Source organism: Telopea speciosissima, chromosome 6, assembly GCF_018873765.1.
Source record: "Telopea speciosissima isolate NSW1024214 ecotype Mountain lineage chromosome 6, Tspe_v1, whole genome shotgun sequence".
Lineage (NCBI taxonomy): Eukaryota > Viridiplantae > Streptophyta > Magnoliopsida > Proteales > Proteaceae > Telopea > Telopea speciosissima.
Genome location: NC_057921.1, coordinates 67,066,387 through 67,088,386, shown reverse-complemented (window position 1 = coordinate 67,088,386; position 22,000 = coordinate 67,066,387). Strand labels below are relative to the sequence as shown.

The 22,000-nt window shown below is 38.1% G+C and overlaps 3 protein-coding genes across 4 annotated transcripts; 1 reads left to right on the top strand and 2 right to left on the bottom strand.

Moving 5' to 3' along the window:
* Window positions 1-8,217: 8,217 nt before the first annotated feature.
* On the top strand, window positions 8,218-12,330 carry LOC122664688 (auxin response factor 11-like). The gene is made up of 14 exons (XM_043860631.1): window positions 8,218-8,427; window positions 8,559-8,674; window positions 8,810-8,905; window positions 8,985-9,041; window positions 9,133-9,285; window positions 9,372-9,456; window positions 9,653-9,743; window positions 9,861-10,025; window positions 10,137-10,250; window positions 10,348-10,420; window positions 10,511-10,664; window positions 10,750-11,390; window positions 11,545-11,732; window positions 11,851-12,330. Exons 1-14 carry the CDS (start codon window positions 8,355-8,357, stop codon window positions 11,996-11,998), a joined length of 2,154 nt encoding a protein of 717 aa, XP_043716566.1. The 5' UTR covers window positions 8,218-8,354; the 3' UTR covers window positions 11,999-12,330.
* A 1,353-nt stretch (window positions 12,331-13,683) lies between these two features.
* LOC122666084 (PP2A regulatory subunit TAP46-like) lies at window positions 13,684-14,581 on the bottom strand. Its single transcript, XM_043862192.1, has 3 exons — window positions 14,369-14,581; window positions 14,138-14,260; window positions 13,684-13,803 (listed from the first exon to the last, which is right to left on the bottom strand). Exons 1-3 carry the CDS (start codon window positions 14,462-14,464, stop codon window positions 13,684-13,686), a joined length of 339 nt encoding a protein of 112 aa, XP_043718127.1. The 5' UTR covers window positions 14,465-14,581.
* Window positions 14,582-17,363: 2,782 nt separating this feature from the next.
* On the bottom strand, window positions 17,364-19,365 carry LOC122663982 (probable E3 ubiquitin-protein ligase RHA4A). 2 transcript variants are annotated; one of them, XM_043859650.1, is made up of 4 exons: window positions 19,355-19,365; window positions 18,690-18,939; window positions 18,248-18,333; window positions 17,364-17,904 (listed from the first exon to the last, which is right to left on the bottom strand). In XM_043859650.1, the coding sequence occupies exons 2-4, from the start codon at window positions 18,897-18,899 to the stop codon at window positions 17,442-17,444; spliced, it is 759 nt and encodes a 252-aa protein (XP_043715585.1). In that variant the 5' UTR covers window positions 18,900-18,939; window positions 19,355-19,365; the 3' UTR covers window positions 17,364-17,441. The 2 variants fall into 2 exon arrangements, with proteins under 2 accessions (XP_043715585.1, XP_043715586.1); XM_043859651.1 differs by lacking the exon at window positions 19,355-19,365 and having other exon boundaries at window positions 17,630-17,801; window positions 18,690-19,132.
* Window positions 19,366-22,000: the final 2,635 nt, after the last annotated feature.

The window sequence follows — 22,000 nt, the reverse complement described above, 5'->3', positions numbered from 1 at the left end:
GGACTTGTTTGCTCAAACTACAACATTTGAAAAAGGTAGACAAATAAAGCACCACATCACACTTATTTTGACTTCTCTCAATCTTAGAGGGCAGTAGGGGATCAAAAAACTATTCCTTATAACTCTTCATTTCTTGGTCCAAGAAAAGTTGCAAAGCCTAAAAAAAAAAAGAAAAATCAAATAATGACAAAACCCAAAAGGAGTATAAAGACCTAATCAAATATATAAAACCAAAAAAGGCCAATGAATTGGAAAGCTTTAGCTAGTGACGCGTAGCACACTTTGTGTATTATATTTGTATTTCTTTACTTAAACGCCAAAATTCTTTTAATATATAATTATATATATAAGATTTAGCTAATCATTTATTCCTTCTTCCCAATAAGCATTAAGCATTAACCCTTAAACCCTCCTTAAAGTGATGAAAACAAATGGTTTTTAGATCTTTTTAAGATTTACACGCGTGTAATACCCCCCTCTCCCCACCAGGCCACCATGCGTATATCACAATCATTAATCCTAAATCTTAATACACAGATTTTTGTCACCCCTTAATCCCAACCATGGCTATTTTTATTTTTGTATATATATGCTTTTTTTTCTATAAAATAAAGTCCCATTACATAATATATGGGTAATCCCAAAACATAAACCACCAATTAATATGTAGCTTATTGGATGATTATATTAATTATGGGTCTCTTTGTCTCTAAAGGGTTCAGTGTAAAATGGAGCCACAAACATTGTGTGTGTGTGCGTGTCTCACACTCTCCTCTCATTTGGCCTCTCCTTCTTTTTAGGTGGCTATCATGGATTTAGTTCACCGATATCGATATCTATATCGTATTTATTAATTCATATCGATCAGGTATTGGAATTGGATATGAACAAATCGATCGATCTGATACCAGTTCCTAAAACCATGCACAAGATGGTGTAATGGGTATTGTCCAGTTTAGCCAATGAGTTTAAAATCTAGATCAAGATTACTGTTTGAACTGGATTGACTTGATCAATGGGAATTGACCAATCCCTTGCTCTGCATATGACTTCTAAAGTAACAAATTAAAACACTTGATCTCAGTGAAATCTTGTTTGCTTTAAGAATTACTTTTCTTCTTCATCTTGAAACCCTAATCACAGAGAGAGAGAGAGAGGTTGTTAGGGCCATATAAACCACTTTGCATTTTATAATTAGAAATGTGTGTTTGGTGGTTAGGGCCCAAATGAATGTGGCTAATTCTAATTTGTAACTTCCACATAGGAGTTGTCCTTTTCTTCATGTGGCAAGACTTATGCCATATTACCCGAATGAGAAAGAGAGAGAGAGAGAGAGTATTATTTAAAAATGGAAAAATTTTCCCACAATGTTCGAGTGCAATTTCCTTCTCACATGATTTATTTTATTATTTTCTTTCTCTTATTTTGAATATGTAAGTCCTACATGGATGAATTTTTATCGTCTACGATTCCCTGTCTGGTACGATTCCTACAGTCCTCTAACAAGAGGGGGTGGACCCCACTCAGATAGAGTATTCGATCAGGGGGTGGAATTGTAGGAACTGTACCGGATAGTAAACCATAGGCAATAAAGATCCCTATATGGATAATATTTTTTTCAAGACACCCATTGATGTGGCATGCAGAGATTCATTCCCATACTGACAGTCTGAAAAATCTTTTCCCAATTTATAAATAGGGAAAACTGTCTCTAAACCTCAGGCGTTTAATTTATGCTCTCTCACACATGTATTTTTTTATTATTTTTTTCTCTCTCTTAAATATGCATAAAAAAACTTTGATGTAAGATGACGCAAGAAACACATTATGCTCAAAGAACCCTTCCCCCTTATAAATAAGGGTATTGTGGACCTTAGATTCTTATGCCAAAGAAAACCCACATCCATAGACACTAGAAACAAGTCCTAATATTACAATCCAACGATTGAGAAAGCCTCAAACAAGGTCAAAATAAAGGTACCCTTTGTATGACCCGGTGGGGGGGTGGGGGGGGGGGGAGGGGACCAAAAACCCACTTGTCCTCCCTTAGTAGTATGTATACTAATATATCATATAATTTATAAACTATGGTTGCTAAGTATTTTGGAAAGTTAATTATATATCATATTGATGGAGGGAAAACTCCACTCTTAGCTTTAAAGTTCCAATTGCCCATGATTGTCTTCACATGTTTTAAAGTGGATTCCAACTCCAAATGGTTGTTTTAATATGATATTTTTTAGGGTACCCACTTCATATAAACTAATCTTAATCAAACCCTCTATTCCAAATACCCCTTAATTATCATATCTAATTTTTCTTAACCCACATAAAAAAACTATACTTAAATCCTTAGGTGACTACAAATTAAGGGTTGAGAGTACAAGAAAAGTGGTTTAAGCTTAAGTGCTTGTGTGTGGTGTATCATGTGTGTGTATATTTCTGTAGGATAAAGCCAATCAAATTGGTCTCCACATGGGTTGTGCCTTCAAAACCACTAGTGCTTCACTGATCTCATTTGTTTTGACATATTATGGAAGGGAAGCTTCCAAGAAGCTGTTGGCTGATAATATTACACATCAAGGTTTTAAAAGGAGGTCATGGGCTCATTTCTATTCACTTTTCCTCTAATCCCTTTTCTCCCCTCTTTCCCTATATTTCTTAATCATGTTTTAGCTTTAACATGTTCCAATGAGAAGAAAAAGTTATATAAACAATCCAAAGTATTTGGAACTTTGGAAGAATTTTTTAAGATTCCGGGTAAGATACCATACAAAAAAACAAAAAAACAAAAAAAAAAAAGAGAAGAGGAGGAAGGTTAGATTGAAGATTAAGAAATGGTTGATGATAGAAATGAAATAAATAAAATCTAAGAGGAATGCTTGTGTCAAGGTGGGAGGGCAAGATAGCAACACTCTAAAACACGGTTAATTCAATCAAATTTTTTCTATTGATTTCCTCCAATGTGAGAGAAGAAAAACCCACAAATCTAGGGTCATTATTATTATTTCTTATAAGACAAAATTCAAAAAATACACTCCTCTATTAACGCCCATAGTGAAGGAATACCTCTTTCACGGTGGGGGGGGGGGGGAAGAATCCCCTATAAATATATATTGCATCAAGGAATGACTGAGAGTTGTGTTTAACCCTCGAGTGGCAGCAGGAGCTATAAAACCCTAACAAATCCAAGATTGTGGCACATTCATTTTTTGTTTTACTATTAAAGAGCATGGAGCCAAAGGGATTAGGTTGTATTTTTTCAAAATGTAACCTTAGTTTAGACCTAATAATTATAGGTCCCCTAGGGACAAAGTCACACCCACACCAAGACACATACACACATACCTCATTCTTCATTGTTCTTGAATCCTGCCCATTGTTCTCTATCAAGACAAGACTTAAAAGTTCTTTACATCCAAATTAAGGATTCTTATCCGTATCAGTAACATAATTTATATTAATTGTTGCTGATGTGGACTCACAAAAAAATGTTAAGCTCTCATTAAAAACAATCTAATAAGATTAGATAGATCAAATGAACCATCTATTTCTTTGATCACTGTTGTTATGGATCCATCACCATATGATGAGAGAGAAACCAATGAATAAATAAAAAATAATTGAATCATAAATTATTATTAGATGTGGGGAAGATTAACTCATAATTAACACCACTAGATTAGAAGTGTAGGGTTGAAGGAATCTTTTGAAAAATATTCTTATGGAAGGGGTGGAGGATGAGTTGCTCAATATGAAAAAAAGAATTTCTAAGAAGGAATCAAGACCCTCTTGTGGACTATATCAAACTTTCGGTTTGCTGCACGAATTATTCCCATCTTTAGGGATTAAAAAAGTAATTTCTATTCTTTCCTCTCTAACCTTTTTTTCCTCTTTCTTAATTGTTCTCTTAATCTCTTCCCTGTGTGAAAAAGGAAGGATAAAATCCATCAAAATTTCAAAGATGCACATTTGCATTATTCCTTTATAGTTTCCCACTTTCCTTCTAAAATTCTATTTCCCCCCCCCCTTTCTTACTTAAGGGAGAGGGTTTCTCGCGATGCTAGTGTCGGGAGAGGGGTGAGAGGAACCTCCCATGCCATACCAATGTGGTACATGGGAAGGTATAATCCATTTAGGTCCACAAGATCAAGATAAGAGAGAGAAAATAATTATAATAATAATAAAAAAAAAACCTATGTGAGAAGACAATAATATACTAATGAAGTGGGGGAGCTTTTTTCCTTTATTTAAAGACTAGCATATGCACGCGAGAACAAACACACATACATACAAATCATGCACACGCAAACACAAATATGCTGTTTAAAGACCAACCAAGTGGTGATGGATGCCTAGAGTGATATGAATAGTTGAGTTTGGTCTTCTTCTAGAATTGTCTAACCATCAAAATTGTTTGCATTAGCACTCCAAGTGGTTCAAATTAGGTGGACGGTCAAGGCAATGCTTCCTTGATGAACCATTCAATTATCTACCCCCTCATAGGTGGGAAATTGCCCTCTAGCATCTTAGCGACCCTTCTTCCTTTTTGTATTATTAAGCTTATTTTTGTTCTAATATCATATAATTATATGTTACTATCACTTGGCTTGCTCCAAGATTGATGGTATACGTATACGTATATGTATATACTATGTCAATATGTCAGTTATCTTAAGGACAAAAATAAAGTGTATTTCATCGAAAGAGATATATGTGATTCCTGGTTTGGATTCAACTCCCCCACTAATTATTGTAACGGAGAGGATTCCGTATGACCCTAGTGTGGGAAGGAATTTGCACGTCATACCAATAAGGCTATCCTGAATAAATGTATTATCCACATGGGACCCACATTTTTCAGAAAATCCATTTGGGGAAAATTGCACTCTATCGTCATGAGGAAAGTTTTTCCGTTATTGTAAATAAGAATTAATATATTATCTTCTCGTGCACTTAAATACATGTATACGTAAAGATACATTATATTTTATTTATTATTTTGTCATGTAAAATGATTGGTTTCTTTAAAGGACATTATTTTTAATGGTTCGTTCTTTTCTTAAGCCATGTGAAAGAGGAATTCCTTCGCCAATGTTAAACCTTTAGTTTCTTTAAAGGGCATTTGGATGGTTGTCTAAGAAAGAATGAAGGGTATTTTGGACATTCAACATGTAAGAGAAAGTAATGATGACCTTAGATTCGTGGGTAGTCGAATTCTGATATTTAATAGGTCAAAGGTCCAAGTTGTATGCTTATAGAACCTAATTGAAGACCTCTATTTAGGATGTTCTTGTCTAAAAATTTGTAGAAATGCAGTTAGATTTGATATTCATGATAGTGCATACAACTCAATTAAACTCAAATCAACCCAGCCTTTTCCCAGCCATATGGGTCTGCTACATGGAATCAAGTTTTTCTTCACCCACGATCTAGAGAGCATCTCTAGATGGAGGGGTTCGGATGATGTGTAGAGGGTATCGAGAAGTAATGGGGGTTTTATCGACTTCGTACAATATAAGGTGAGAGTAATAATGACACTAAAAAAAGTGAGTACGAATTGGATCTAAAAATTGACCGATTACCACTCCATGGCCTGATGATCTTTGTTTATCTGAAGCCACTGACTGTACATATGATTCTCATTAGTAAATCTTGTTCGCACCAACAAAAAAAAAAAAAAAAAAAATGATCTAAAAATCGGATCAAAACTAGGATTACACATCTACACACTGATTTCAATCCAGATCGATTCGATCCAAATCCCAATTCTATGTTTTAAAACCCTAGCTACATGTGAGCAGTGCAGGAAACACCTGATTTGTCTAATTAGTTCAAATTTGGAAGCATTTGATCTTGACCAATTAGGCACACCAAACTGAAGAGATTGAGATGATACCCTAATGGGATCATGAGGTTAGGTGGTTGTCCCAATTGGGAAGCCCCAATTCGGACTCCATTATAATAAAAAGGGTTATCAGAAGAAGCATCACACATAAAGATTCTCTTTCTCCTAACGGTAACGGACAAACAAATGTGGCCAGACCCATCTCCTCTTCTCGCCTCATTTTTTGTAGTTTTCTAGTCCAAAAATATGTTTAGTTTTTCTGGTTCGGTACACACATGGCCCTATTTAAATGTGGGCCTGCAGGTTCGGGAATTCCACCAGTCCCCAGATTGCACGTCATCCTAACTGGATGTTCCTGATCTCTCCTACAGATCCTAATCCGACGGTCAAAACCATCCTCCTTCACGTGGCAAAAGATATTTTTATACTCCCCCCACCATCCAACGAACCGCCAAACTCTCCACCTATGTCCATCATCCTTAAAATATCTTACCCAACTATCCAATGACCAGAATGCCCTTTTTGGTGTATTTGAGCTCTTAAGTAAAGAAGTTTTAGACGTAAGAACTGAACCGTGGTGGACATAACTGTAATTTCGTTCTCCCTGTAACAACTTATGAGCTTTTAAGACATTTTCATTTCGCGATTCTGGAATGTGACGATCCGTTTTCCGTCGCTTTCATTGCTCGAACTAAAAGAAAAGGTGGAAACGTCAAACCTAGAACATGCTCGGTAGGGCCCAATGTATGGACGCCACGGTGTGGTGGTACGGCTCTATAAATGAAACTTGTCGCAGCCCCATTAGTGTTGCGTGTACCTTATGATCCCCACACAACAAATGAAAAAGTTTTCATTAAATGTCAAGATATGGCCTCAAACACGTGTCATATTGAGATCCTACGTGGATGGCTCACCTACGTAATTGTCATCCTTCTTCCGGTTCAACAAAAGTATGTCAAAAACAAAACCTAACTGCTCAAACCGAAAAAACAACCCTCAATCAAACCAAATTCGATTTCCTAATAGACCGGTTTCAGTTTGGGGTATCATGAAATCGACGGAAATTCAGACTTCACCATACCGGTTGAAAACTAGATCAATCAAAACTGATAAAGAATGCCACCCGATCATGTGCTATGGCGTATACCTTGTGCCCAGATATAATCAGATGCGAAATGATTGCCCTGTCCTCATGGAAAGGTAGGGGTGTGTCGGTTATTTTGCACTTGATTGTATTTGGATATAGGTACACGCCATAACACAAGACCAGGTGACATTCTTTGTCCTATGGTTATTATAGTATATGGATTCAGTAAGGGGAATCAGAACCAAACAATGTAAGAACCTATTAGAATCGAATAAGAACCAAAATCGAACTGAAGCAAGTAGGTTCGATTGAGTATCGAATTTCAAAAATCATTCAATTTTTGGTTCGGTTTTAGATCACAACAACACTCTCTTAAACCGAATAGAAACCGAATCGATTGACACCCTTAGTATTATGAATTAGGCTGAAAGTCAGACTTCACCATACCGGATCGACCCAACTGGAACCGAACCGGCTGTTACACCCATAAGTCAATAATTTCAAGAATCCAGAATCCTTTTTTATAAAAAGAAGAGAAGAAAGAAGAACGAAGAAAAACCAGCTAAGTTCCTGCCGGGTTTACATGGGCCAACAGGGTTGCCTGCCCTAAAGCCGACAAGTAAAATAGAGAGTAAACTAACGGTAACGGCGAGTGCGTGGAAAGCCCATCCCAAGGCGCCGTCAGTACCATTCGGCGCAACCAGCAAATAACAAACGCCATTAAAAGAGAGTCAAAATTAAAAGTCCGCCACCGTTACCTGACGGCATCTATACGGACAAACTATTGAATGGTTAGAAACTTAACTATGGTTAAGGGTTGGATTAACTGGAGCGCGCCAGACAAAGAGACAGAGAGAGACGGACTGAAGAGAGAGTAACGTTAAGGGAGGCGTATAATAGGAAGCGTGGAAAGTGGTTTTCGGGATTCGGTAACGGCGTTTTCTGAGTTTCCTCTTTCTCGCGCGAAGCAGAGATTGGATTTAGAGAGAGAGAGAGAGAGAGAGAGAGAGAGAGAGAGGGGGGTGACAAGCTTCAAGCTCGACGAGGTTTAAGTTGAAGCAAAGCAGAGAAGAACAGAGAAAGGAGTTTCTGGTTTTTCGAAAAGTGGTTTTACGAAGTGGTTTTTCTGGAAACTGATAAAGAGGTTTTTGTAACTGAAGCGAAGAGTGGCTATTGGCGATTGGCGGTTTTACTTATCGATCGGGATCGTTACTGTGAGCTCTTTTGTAGTGGGAAGGTCAGGGGGAAGGGGTTATTCAATTCAGAAGCCGTTACTCCTTGCATTCAAAGTTTTCTTCTTTTGGATTCTTCTTCTCTTCAGTTTAAAATGGGGTAGAGGAGTTTACGTAAGTCAGCGGTTGAGCTTTCATTGATTTGAGTTGTGGTTTTAAGAGTTTCGGGAACTGGAAGTTCTTTTCCATGGCGTATGCAGAGAATTTCAGAGGTTCGTCGGTTTCCCAGCCTAATTTCTCTAGTGAACGAAAGGATACAGGTGAAATGGCCCTTTTTTTCTTCCTCTTGATGCTATTTTGGGTTTTTTCAGAGCTTTTACGTCGTAATGCTGTTGCTTCTGGGCATACTTAGGTTTTTTTTTTTTGTATTTTTCCCCCTGGACTTTGGCAGGTTATGTAGGTGATGAACTCTATGCAGAACTATGGAGAGCTTGTGCAGGTCCTCTCGTCGATGTTCCTCGTTTGGGCCAGAGGGTTTTCTACTTCCCGCAAGGTCACATGGAACAAGTGAGTGATTCTCTATCTCTTTTAAATTTGAGCTCTTTTTTTTTTTGTTTCTCGTTTCTGGAATCAAACTCTTTTTCGTCCTCAATCTTTCTTCCCATCTGATGAATTTTTTTTTTCCCGTTTGATAATTTACAGCTAGAAGCATCAACAAACCAGGAATTGAATCAGCAAATTCCTATGTTTAATCTTCCTTCGAAGATCCTTTGTCGTGTTATACATATAGAATTGCTGGTATTCATCTTTTTAAACTTCGCCTCTCACTCTCTCTCTTTGGGTTTTTTGTATTTTTGCTAATTTCTACTATTTCCAGGCTGAACAAGAAACCGATGAAGTTTACGCGCAAATTACTTTACAACCTGAATTAGATGTAAGACTTACTTTTCAAATTTCAACCCGTTCAATTGTGTAGTTGCAAGTGGAGAAAATTTAATTTAAGTTTTCTGATATAATTTCTACAGCAAAGTGAGCCCAGGAGTCCTGATCCAAGCACTCCTGAACCTCTGCGACCCACCGTTCACTCTTTCTGCAAGATTTTAACTGCGTCTGATACAAGTACTCATGGCGGCTTCTCTGTTCTTCGGAAACACGCTAACGAATGCCTTCCTCCATTGGTATTTCTCATTATATTTTGTTTTTTCGTATTTACTTCGCTTCCTTTAGTGGTTTTCTTACTTCACTGTGGCTTTTTTTCTTGAAGGACATGAACCAGCCAACTCCAACCCAGGAATTGACTGCAAAGGATCTTCATGGTTATGAGTGGCGATTTAAGCATATCTTCAGAGGTACCTGCAGTTCCATTTTTCTGTTTTCTTTTATATCAATTATATTGTGGTTTTGGTTATTGATGTCCAAGTTATTTCAGAAACATAGTCAAACAAATCGAAGCTAAATTTTTCATTCCAAATAGTATTAAACATGGTGGTATGAGGACATGTAAATGACTGAGGAGTCCTACCTCTTTTAAATTGAATGTACCAGGTCAACCCCGCAGGCATTTACTTACAACGGGATGGAGTACGTTCGTCACTTCTAAGAGATTGGTTGCAGGGGATGCATTTGTTTTCCTGAGGTATTTGAGCAGAGGGCTTTAATATGATCACATCTTCTCTCAGCTTTCTGATTTTCAGGATTTTGAGTAGTTATACTTTGTAGTAGTTCCAATTTTATCTGACTGATGATTATATAGGGGGGAGAATGGAGAATTACGTGTTGGAGTTAGACGTCTTGCTCGTCAACAAAGTACCATGCCATCGTCTGTGATATCAAGCCAAAGCATGCACCTTGGAGTTCTTGCTACTGCATCTCATGCTGTAGCTACTCAGACCCTCTTTATCGTTTTTTACAAGCCAAGGTTGGAAATGTTCCTCTATGAGTTGATTTTTGCTGTCAAATAAACGTTAGTGGGATGTTCTTCTTACTGTTTTGTTGTTACTTTATCTCTCCTCTTCGTTGTTTTCATTAGGACGAGTCAGTTCATTATAGGCTTGAACAAGTATTTGGAAGCTGCTAAGAATGGGTTTTCAGTTGGTATGAGATTCAAGATGCGATTTGAGGGTGAAGATTCCCCTGAAAGAAGGTACTTTGTTTTGTCGGTGGAACATTTTTTGGTCTTGAATTCTTTGTGCTGTTCGTTCCTTCTTTCACCTAATGTTCAACTTGTTTTTGTTGATCAGGTTTACCGGTACAATTGTTGGGGTTGGAGATGTCTCTACCCAGTGGAAAGATTCTAGATGGAGATCATTGAAGGTAGGAATTTCTTTCAGTACATACGTTTTTGTTCGGAAGATTCTTGTATTCTTTTTATACTTGCGTTCTTAAACTGTTTTTTCTTTCTAGGTTCAATGGGATGAACCTGCATCTCCTATCCAAAGACCAGAGAGGGTTTCTCCATGGGAGATTGATCCTTTTGTTGCTTCTGCTCCTTCAAACCTGACTCCACTTGCAGTAAAGAACAAAAGGCCAAGACCACCAATAGACCCCCCTGTACTTGGTGAGAGAAACTTTAACCTGTTGTCTTTTTCCTTTCTACCTTTGCTGGGTTGAATGTGTTTTAAACTTTCGTGTTCTGGATGTAGAAACTGCTGCTAATTCTGCAGCTTCAGTATACTGGTATCCTGGATCGACCCAGTCCCATGACCTAACACAGATGAGTGGTGTTGAAGCCCAAAGCAACGAAAATCAAGCTTTGTGGCATCCAAAGCAGCAAGAATCTAAGGGCAGCCTCATCAATAGCAGCAATAGCTGTACCTCGAAGACCTGGACGGATGGGGGGTGGCTGCAATCTCCACAAGTGGATGTCTCCCTGAATCTGTTTCAGGAGTCGGCTGAAGATCGTAAAACTGGTATTTCATGTTCGTTTCTCCCAGGTTTTTCTACCGTGGACGCATCGAAGCTGAGCAACAATTTGATGGTTGATCCTGTAGACAGAAGGAAGAAACCTGAGATGGCAAGTGGTTACCGGTTGTTTGGGATCGATCTGGTAAATATACCAGATATCCCGGGTTCTACGGAGAAGACACCATCATGTCCCATGAGTGTATCCAGTGCAACCATTGATGGATCGACCCCACTGGCTGGTTCGGGAGCTGATTCAGACCAAAAATCGGACCTCTCAAAGGTCTCGAAGGAACAGAAACAATGTTTGCTACAGGTGTCACCAAAGGAGAGTCAAAGCAAGCTGAGTTTCTGTAGTTCTTCCACCAGGAGTCGTATCAAGGTATGTTAAAACCTGTTGTTTATTAATCAAAGGTGCATGATGAACACAGATTTTATTTAGAAAGAGGTCATGAAGTATAGATTTTAATTAGGAAGCACAATAGTGTCATTCATCTGATAATTTGTTCACAGAAAGTGGATTTGTGATTCTGAAGGTTCAAATGCAAGGGATTGCTGTTGGTCGGGCTGTTGACTTGACTGCGTTGGAAGGGTACGATCAACTTATATTTGAACTGGAGGATATGTTTGAGATTGAAGGAGAGCTTCGTGACCGGGACAAATGGCAACTTGTGTTCACTGATGATGAAGGAGACACGATGCTTCTGGGAGATGATCCTTGGCAGTAAGTAATCGAAAAGATGAATCCAGTAGAATGCTTTTATCATGTAACATGGTCATTTGATTGGTTGTTCATAAGCTATTTTGAACTTAAATTTACTGCTTTTTGTGGTATTTCTTAGGGAGTTCGTCAAGATGGTGAGGAAAATCCTTATCTGCTCAGGCCAACAAGTGAAGAAGATGGGTACAGGAAGCAAGGGTCCAGCATCATCATTAGAGGGTGATGGGACAGTTGTATCCATTGATTCAGAGTTGAAAACTGAAACATGAGAGAGATTGGTTTACTCTTACCTTCGTTATATTTTGTTATTCCCTCCCTTTGCTTATGCTTAAAAAAAAAAAGTGGGTACTTCACTGTAGCAACTCAGTTTTTAAGAGCTTGCTAAGTATTAAAAACAGGAACCATCTGGCAAAGGAGGTAGGATTGTTGTGTATGAATATGGTAGAGTTGTTTTTTGGGGTCTCAATTGAGGGGAAAGGGGGAGAGGGAATGTGTTTGATCTTGTAAATATGTATTACTTTGTGTTTGCGCCGGGCGCTGGACGGTTAATGCTTTAACAAACACCCTTTGTGGTCTGTTTTTGATTTTGAGTGCAATTTGGGACGGCTTTTTTGTTTATTCTGCTGTTAAAACATGGTTGATCTTGGGTATTAGAGACATTATTTTTTTATTTCTTCCTAATTGTGAAGCGTTGTGGGCAGTTCCAAACCACTGGGTGGATGGGTGAGCGCTTGCATGGCTTGAGCAACACACGTTAAGTCATTGATTTGCTTTGGTATCTTGTGGTGGGGACTGGGTGTCCGTAGTGTGGTGGTTTAGTATATGGTGAATATGGAACGGTTAACGTGAGCTGCCAGGGCTAAAGGACTGCTAGTGGAAGGATCGACTCATCATTCACCTCTGATATAGCACACACAAAAGAAAACCCGGTTTCTCATCACCCATGTGGTGAAGAGAGAATCTCTTCGATCAAGAGATCTTGCCTTCTAATTGGATTAGGGAAGGATATTTTTGAGTTCGGTTCCTCTGAAACCACTTCTCTTATTTTTTTCATTTATAAGGGGAACAGGGGTATTTATGGAAACAAAATAAACATGTGATTGGCTCTGAGATGTACGTTCAATATGGGCAGATGAACCATTCTTGTTTTCCTACATCCATGGTGAAAATCTCTCCACCGATGGTGATGTTATAATTGGACTTGTTGGACTTGGGTTTATAATTCTCTCATCCCCTATGGTATGAAGGACGAAAATATCGAGAATGGATCATCTGCACGTATGTGCAGGTGAACGTACATGTGAGAAGTCCTTTTTGTTTCCATTAATATCTTTCATCTCTTATAAATGGCAACAAATGGGACTGATGGTTACCTCTCATATGTACGTGCATGTGCAGAAGAACTAGACTTTGTTTACATGTTTTTTTTATTTTTTTGGAGGTAAACCCTTTATATACAATTTTTAAGACAAATTTTCTTGTGTGATTGTCAAGGTATGAAACCATATGATATTCCTTCTAAATTATTTGCGGATCACTTTAACATAATTTAGTTTTGTCTAGTTTTGTAAAACTGAACTTGTTTTTGTCTATTTCTGTTAACTCATAGGGCGGACAGTTTTGTAAATGAAAACCCAAAAATAGCTAATCATGTAATTTTCCCTAATTTATACAACCTTTAATTTGTTAGACCCGTTTTATATGGAGTGTTTTTTTATCCTGCTGTTCCGGATTTGGAAATGAGACCCTAGTACCAATACTCACTGAGAATGAAATTAAACAAGTGGTGTTCAGTCTTGGAGCTTGTAGGGCCTCTGGTTCTTACAGTCTTGTTGGGACATTATTAAGCAATGTGTGGTGTTTTTTGTTTAAAGTTTCTTTGTTAATCATGTTTAATCACACCAGGGGTGAATCACACATTGATTGTGTTACTTCCTAAAGTTTACAAACAGCCTTAATGGTCCTCCAGAGATGGTTTGACGTTCACCTTCAATTTTGCCTGGGAAATTTTAAGCACCTGAATCCTGTCCTCCCCTGCAACCTTTTCTCTCAACTCCACTAGATAGAATGGCACCTGTGAAGAAGAATAAGAGTATTATTTGAAACTAATATGCTGTGCTGAACACAATAACACTTGATACACACAAAAGAAACAAGGAATGAAAATATGGGAATATATAGAGCATGAAGTCTTTAGAACAGCTTATCCTGATCCGACTCCACAAAGATCAATGGATATCATCAGAACTTGTAATTATTGCTTGGTCAGAGATCAGAAATCAATTTTCATAATTCCCTTACAACATAAATATCATATAAATCATGAAGTCTTCCTTATCCATAAATCAATCGGATAATTTCAGAAAAGGAGTCCAAATCTGGTATGGAGAGGACAAAAAAAAAAAAACCAGCAAATATTTCAGATTTGTCGTGCTGATATCGTCTTTAGTCTCGTTGGCGGAGAACAGATCTAGCTTGCTCATCATTTCTTCACAATGTTGCAAAGCTTCGCACCCCTTTCTTAGCGTGCCCTGTAAATCCTGAAATTAGCCTTTAAATCTCAATTGGGGGGAGAGAGAGCATCAAACAGTCCGAAAGACATGAGAATTAGAGAAAATGCTCTTGGTCGATCTAGTTACCTGATCAACACCGGACTCAGACGCCATGTTATGTACCTTACACCCCTGTTCGAATAAGGCGGGTAGAGGCATTTCTTCCATTTCCCGCTCCCCCATCGACGGAGTAATCAGGCAAAACCAGACAAACGCACAGACAGACTAAACCCTAGAAATCAATGGAGGCCTATCTCGTGAATTCTGAACAACAAAGCTCCTGGTACCAAGAATTTCAAATCAATCAGAATTTGGTAACGACTTCGTATTACCAGGAGGCACAAAAAAGTCCCTGAGGAAGGTTTTAAAAATCGAAATCGGATCAGTCGAATCAGCCGATTCGTATCGGCATCGGCCATTACCGATCTCGATTCCAGCTGTTCCGGAGCGACCGCTTCTGCATTTTTGGGATCGAGTTGGGCCGAAATTGATAGGGGACTTGACCCTGGAGGCTTGGACATTATGGACCAAATGATAAGGAGTGGGTACCTCATTGGGTTTGAACCGAACCGCTCGACAAAGCCTAACGTTGGGTTAGTTCTTCAGGTTTCAGCAGGGTTAATAAACTCGGAATCGGGATCTAGATTAGTCCCGATTAATTGGTCAGGATTGATGAGAAATCGGTCGAAATCGGCGAAAGCATGTCTTGGACCTAGTTTCTGTACAATGATTGGCTAAGCTGGACTAGTCAGAATTGGGATCGATCTCAATCAATTCCAATCTGGATTAACCAATCCAATCTCGATTCCTTTAACTCAAAACCTCTTAGGGGCCAGGCTCTGGTGTACTAGCCTCAAGCCAGCTGTGCTAGTAGCTATTCTTTTGAAAATCCTAATTGTTATATGGAAAATAGTTTTCTGTACAGGAGTGTGGGCTACACCAACACTCCCATGTGTATATCTCTCTCATCCTTAAAACAAAAGGTAGAAGTATCTTTTCATATGGAGAAGAGAGAGATAGACTCATGTGAGTGTTGGCGTAGGCCACACTCCTGTATATTTAAATTACGGGGAAACAAATTTATAGCATACTTTTGAGGGTAAGGCACAAATATTTGGCATGTGGTAGATAAAGGAGAAATAAATTATTGTTTAGATAGCTGATTGGACCTCCTAATGCTCCACCATCAAGACTCTAGAATAGTTAAAGTTTGCCTTTTGTGAATTTCTCTTAGTTCCTTGGTTAATAATTGAGATTGATAGAGTCAATTCCCTTTTACTAATACTCTCGTTTAGCTTGTCACCCTTTTTTTTTTTTTCCCTCAAAGTTATCTGAGTTCATTAGTGAGTATATGAGAGATGATTATGTTAATTCCCTTTTACGAATGGTAGTTACCGTTGGCCCACCCTTTATCCTCATGAGGCAATATATAGTAGCGATTAAGATTTCCCACGACAACAAAGCGAGGGGAAACAATGAAAAGATGGGAGATGGTTTCATTCAGTAGAGGATTCACATTTTGTTCGACGAAGGAGACTATCAATGCGGGTCACATGGTTCATTACGTGTCTGGGTGTGGGAAGGAATCCCCATGATGCCATATTAACGACTCTCGTTTAGGTGGTCACTTTTTTTACCCCATAGGTTATCTAGGTTCCTTAGTGAATAAATGAGATGATTAAATTAACAATTTGAATCCTCTGCTTCCGCCTGCCAGTGCGGCCGGCGTGCAAACTCACACAGGCAGGGCGGTAGATGGCTCCGTTCAGTAAGAGACCAACATTTTGTTTGAAGAGAGAGAGAGAGAGAATCAATGTGAATTCCATTGCTCATTATGATCCCTACCCACTCTCCATCCATGTAAGGAACAACTAATTAGCCATCTCATGTTATGCTGGGAGTAATAGAGTTATAGTCCTACATCGGTTTATTCATTTCTCTAGTCTCTTCATATAGTTGAGGAGCTCTCTTCACCTTATGCTTTAAGGTTTTAGGTTAGACCTTCCAATATAGTATCAAAACACGTGGTTCCTTGGTCCTTTCCCCTTCATTATCTTTCCATGAGGAGTTCTCTGTTGTTGGTGAAGCCTGATTTGGTCCAGAAAGTGCAGTTGAGATCTTCGGAGGGCCGTTTCGGCCTCGAAACGACCTCGGAATGCCGAAAATGGCGGGGCTTGGCGTGGAATTGTGTTGGGATCGTCGAGATCTTCGAAATGAGTACTTTTGAGCCATGTGTTATGTTTTGGTCCGGCTCAGGTTTTTTGGTATTTTTTGGGCTAGGGGCATTTGTGTACTTTCTGAGGTTAGGGTTTTCCTATATATTGTTCATATCTCTTTGAGATAGGCTTATGAGAATTTGTAAATCTCTGTGTTGTGCGTTGTGTGCTCTCTCTATTTTCGTTTTTCTTCTACAAATCACCATTCTGGGCGTTGTTTTTCTTAACACTCTCCACCTAATGCTTTACGGTTGGAAGCTCAATCTCTGGCTTTTCTTGTGGATTTTAAATCCATGGATTTGAATTAATTATTTGAATATTTGATTGTGTGAAGTGGAAGGACTCCTGAGATCAAGAAATTGTGAATCCAGTGATTGGATGCTTTAAATATTATGCAGAACTGTGATTAAAATTTGCTGATTCAACTTATTGACACAACAAATAATCATATGGTTTTACAGTTCCATCTGTAATAAACCCAAGCAATACTCAATTAATCTTATTATTATTGAGCTTGAGGCAGGATCCATGCTCAGAGAGTGAGAGTTAACCTTCCTTGTCCTATCTCATTTTCATGTGGATCACTAGAAAATGGATTGGTATTTCAGAATTTGGAAGGTTTCTCCACTTCAGCCAGTATCCAGACTTTTGATGCACAAAACAAATAAAAAAAATTTCAATGCTTCAATGGAGAATTAAATTGTTCCAGAGTATTAGATTGATCGAACGAGGTGAAATGAAATTGAGATGTTTCTTTCCTTCCAACTTGAACACCTGAAGAATCTATGACTGTATGATGATGGTCATTTTACTGAAGTGGAATTCTAGTCTTAAACTGTTGAAGAGGACTGATAGAGGAGAAGATATCTATGAAACATAAAATTTCTACCATATCCATGACTATTGAGTTCTTTCCCCAAAATAATGCCTAAAACATCTCAAAATTATGAAGTATGCATTGATATCTGAACAACAACTGAGTCTTGATGTGAATATTGAGTTCCATTGTCTAAGGGGACTGTCAAATCTTCCAAGTTACTGGGTTCTGTTGTTAAACGCGTTCTTCCACTGGTTGATCCTTCGATGTGTCCCAACTGATCTTCATCGGCAAAATTGGTGACAGTAATACTACTCATGCTAGCTTGTTGTAGTTCAGAAGATTCCAATTGTGTTTGATGACCAGCTTCTGTGTCCATCCCTTGCTGAAAGTTCAATCCACTGGGTGGTGATGCATCTGAAGAGCAAGATTTCCTCCTAGTAGTCACAAGGACCGAGCCTCGACAAAGTGGACATGTAGTGTTTGCCTGAAGCCAGTGATGAATGCAGTCAATGTGGAATACATGATTGCATGATGGAATCTGGTGCAATTGCTCTTTCATCTCGAATTCTCCCAGGCACACACAACACCTACCAGGCTAAAACCCTTCATTGATATGCTCATAATTTGTTGAAAGATCTAGATAATAGTGAATCAAGTGATAGATGCATGGTACCAGATTAGCTACAACCTTCAGTTCCCCTGTCTAAGACTCTCTCAAGACTCTATAAGAAATCTCTCTAAACTCCAAGCCATAAGCCTTGCTAGGAAGGCTAAGCTTATCAGTTCTCTCCCATTCAATCAATGGACTTTGCTCAGCCTATGAGATCTCCATTTCCATGACGAAAATGTATAGAATACTATGTTGGTCACTGATCAGTATTCACTAAACAGGTCTTGCCCAAAAAAAGAGAGAAGAGTGTTAGGACTTACTGTGATTCTCTGGACCTTATATCCTCATCAAATATGATTATAGAAAGCTTGGGTTTGAGTTCCTCTTTCAAGTCGACTTCAAAAGGCTGCAAATAACAGATCAAAACAGAATAAGAAATGGCAATCCAGAAAACCAGAGCTATTTACTTTTACAGTTGATGATTGAATAAGCTGCTTCTACTATTTTCATGGATGAATGGAAGATGAAGGATAAGACTCTTAACCCAGTTAGGTGTTACGCCCCCAAGAGCATCAAAAGACGAATCTTTAGGGGTAGCACTCAACTTAGTATCACAGCACAGCTGAAAAATATCTTCCTTCTCCCTGTAATAAGAATCAGATTTCACATACAGTTCCTACATAACATGTTGAAGGTAAGAGTTTTCCTCTTTTTTATTCTGATAATTCAAATTCACAAGAAGAGATCAGAGGAAGAGATTACCGATGGAGTGGCTGGATTTAATCTCCATGGAATAATTGTTGGAGAAGAGGAGTGATTAGAGGTCCTTCTCTTGAGGTAGAAGAGGTAAAATAAGAGAAACAGAATTATTGAGAAGAGGACTGGGACTGAAAATATGAAGGCTTGATAGAGTTTGAGTTGAAGTGCTTGAGGATAAAGGTGTGGAGGGCTGGGAATACTTGGAAGACCCATTAATCTTCAGACTTCCAAAAAGCAAAGAAACCAGTAAAGACTGCTTTGACAAGAAGAGATGAGAGAATTGTTAGAACCAGATTGTATTGTATTTAACAGATACAAGTAAAAGTGAGATATTGGGATTGGAAGAAAGACAGATAATGACATGAATTCATCTATTCTCTTTTACTGTTTTGTTTCTTAAGATTGAGATGTGGATCCATGAATAAAAAGCAACTTTATTAATACAATACTTGAAACTTTTCTTTTATCAACAATCTATGATGATATTCTCCTCTTTTTTATGATGGGACTATAGGCCATCACTCCCCACTAAAGATTATAAGCCTCACACTAAAACTCATACATCAAAACCTCCCAAGCATGGGCCTTTATTCACCCTAGCTTAAATGATTTTTCTTTCTTTTATTGCTTGGAAGATAAAATAGAGGCCAAAATGATTGATTCAGTACAAAGGTGAATGCAACTAAAAGGCTGTTTTAATCATGAGTTGTGCTTCATTTTTAACCATAAGAAAAAAGCCTGAAAGACATGGAAGATAGCAAAAGAATTTTTACTTTTCTAGGGTTGGTAGTTAAGCCATGGTTAAGGTAGTTTGAGATTGAGATTGGATTATCTATTGGCTTTTCAACCCTAACCCATGGCTTTGAAATTACAATTACCAGACCTAACAAGTCTAATGGATATGGCAAGGTAAGATTTAGCTAATCATTAAATTTAACTGGTTGAGACCCCACTTGTAATGGACATGTAGGGTTGGCTAATGACATATAGTTTATCACCTGATTCAATTAATGTATTATGCACAAACCATGAATCTTTATACTTAAGTGGTCCCACACCTGCATTTCATGTCAAAATTAGAATTGATCTTATTTGATATGTGTTTATTTATTTGGAATAAAGTTGGGTTAGTGAAATGAAGAATTTCAAAAAGAAGTGTCAATGGCTACACATGAAGTGGTGATAGGAGCTCCCTCCCCCCCCATCCCATGGGTGTCGAAAAATGAGACCGGATTGGTTGAACTGATCGAAATCGACCAATGAACTCCTTATTGGTTTGATACTAGTGTTCATTGTTAAAAGACCAAAACTGGACCGGCTGATAAGATTGACCGAAACCAGATAAAAAACCAAAAGCCTGATAAAATTCAATATTTTTGCACATGTTTTCCTCTTATATGCGAAAAATTCAGGCCAAACTGATTATAAGAAACTGATAACGGACCAAAATCGATCAGACAGATAGCAGACCAAACACTTTATCGGTCTGGTTTCGGTTTGGCCCAGTATATCCATAAAACCAAGAAAAACTGAACCGACGGTTTGACACCCTTACCCATTCCCTAATCATCATTTTAAACAGTAATTAAATATATTAACAACAGTGCATTTATCTTATTATTGCTGGGGCTTAAATTCCTTCCTGTATTGAAAGTAAAATGTGATCTCAACTGTGAACTTCTTTATTCCAATACTGTCTACTGATATATAGTCCAAGTGCTCACTTACTAGACGCTTGGTCAGGGGTTCAAGTCCTCGAAACAGCCTCTCTGGAAACAGGGGTAAGATTGCGTACATTTGACCTTCCCTAGACCCTACTAAACGTGGGAGCCTTGTGCACTAGGTACGGCCTTTTACTGTCTACTGATATATGGCTGATAGAGCAAAACATCAACAATGAACTGAAATCAAAACTGAAAAACAAGAGCTAGATGTAAATCATCACATACACACCCCCTTTATTCTCAAACATGTTTTGACATATTCCCTTAATTTTAGAGAACCTGGAATTTTTGTTTATATTATTTGGGTGCAGAGTAGATGTTGGTTTAGCTGATAATACTCTAGGAGTAATGGTTAAGAACCATATCTCCCACTTTTCTCTATTATTATTTTTTTTTCCTGTATATTAAGGCCCTACATCTTGCAACTTGCCCTAGTTGAACTTTTCTTTTTTAGGCAAGCAGCTTTATTTTAACTTGGATACTGTCATAGTGCCATTTCTTTTGTACAGATACTGTTGGGTCTTCAAGGGAAGATTGAGAGAGAGAGAGAGAGATTCTCAAAGATATGAAGATCTTTTTCACAATCAAATAGCCCTTCTTTTCATATAATGGAGAAAAGTAATCCTTCTTTTATGGCTAATCCAAAGGAGAAAAAAAAGAAAAACAAATCAAACTTTGTGGCAACTCCTCCTATGGTGGAGAATGTCATTCCCCCATTCCTCCACTGGCAAATACATGTGCATTGTCGTAATTTGTTCATAACATTTTTCTATTCATGTATCAACTTTTTTGGGTTTGTCAAAACTTTACAATATATTTTAATAATAGTTTGAAAATTGAATGAAAGATATTATTTTTAAGTAATTTGGGCTGTTGAGAATTTAAGAATAAGAATGCAAACACATGGTGGGTTTTATGGTTTAGATGGAGTTTCCCTTCACCCACTGTGATGAAGAGAGAATTTCTTAATCCATGGGATCTGACCCTTTGATTGGACTGAAAAGGGTATTTCAAAGTTCAGACGTTTGCAAGATCGTCAAATCATTTTCATTGAAGATTTCACACTAGCTAGTTCACAGAAATTTTCTCTAACTTAATATTTATCTTGGGAAAAGATTTGCACAATGCCAACTTAATTTTAAAATTGCATGTTGGCAACTTGGCATCTCTCAGATTACTGTAGCAGACCCCTGTAAAATGTCTTATACGCCCCCTTTTTTTTTATTGTTTTCCCATAATACCCCTCTGCCAAGGCATGAATTAATTTATATGAAAACAATCATATATGCTCTATCAATCAAGCATTAGCATATGTATTAATTTATATTTTCTTAAAATATTTTATGGAGGAACCAGGATTAGTGCTCAGTGGGAGAGATTAATAATAAGTGACACTTGGATTCTTTAATCTTTATTTCATTCTATTTTCAGTTCTTCCAATCTTCAATGACAGTCTAGAGATCATAGCTTGATACGTAAGCTATGAAGGAAGGAAGGAATTTTCAGACCTTGCCCAAGTAGAATCGAGCAGTAGAAGAGGAGTAGCCGTAAATGGCTTGTCCATCAAAGCCCTTACCCTAGATTTCTCTG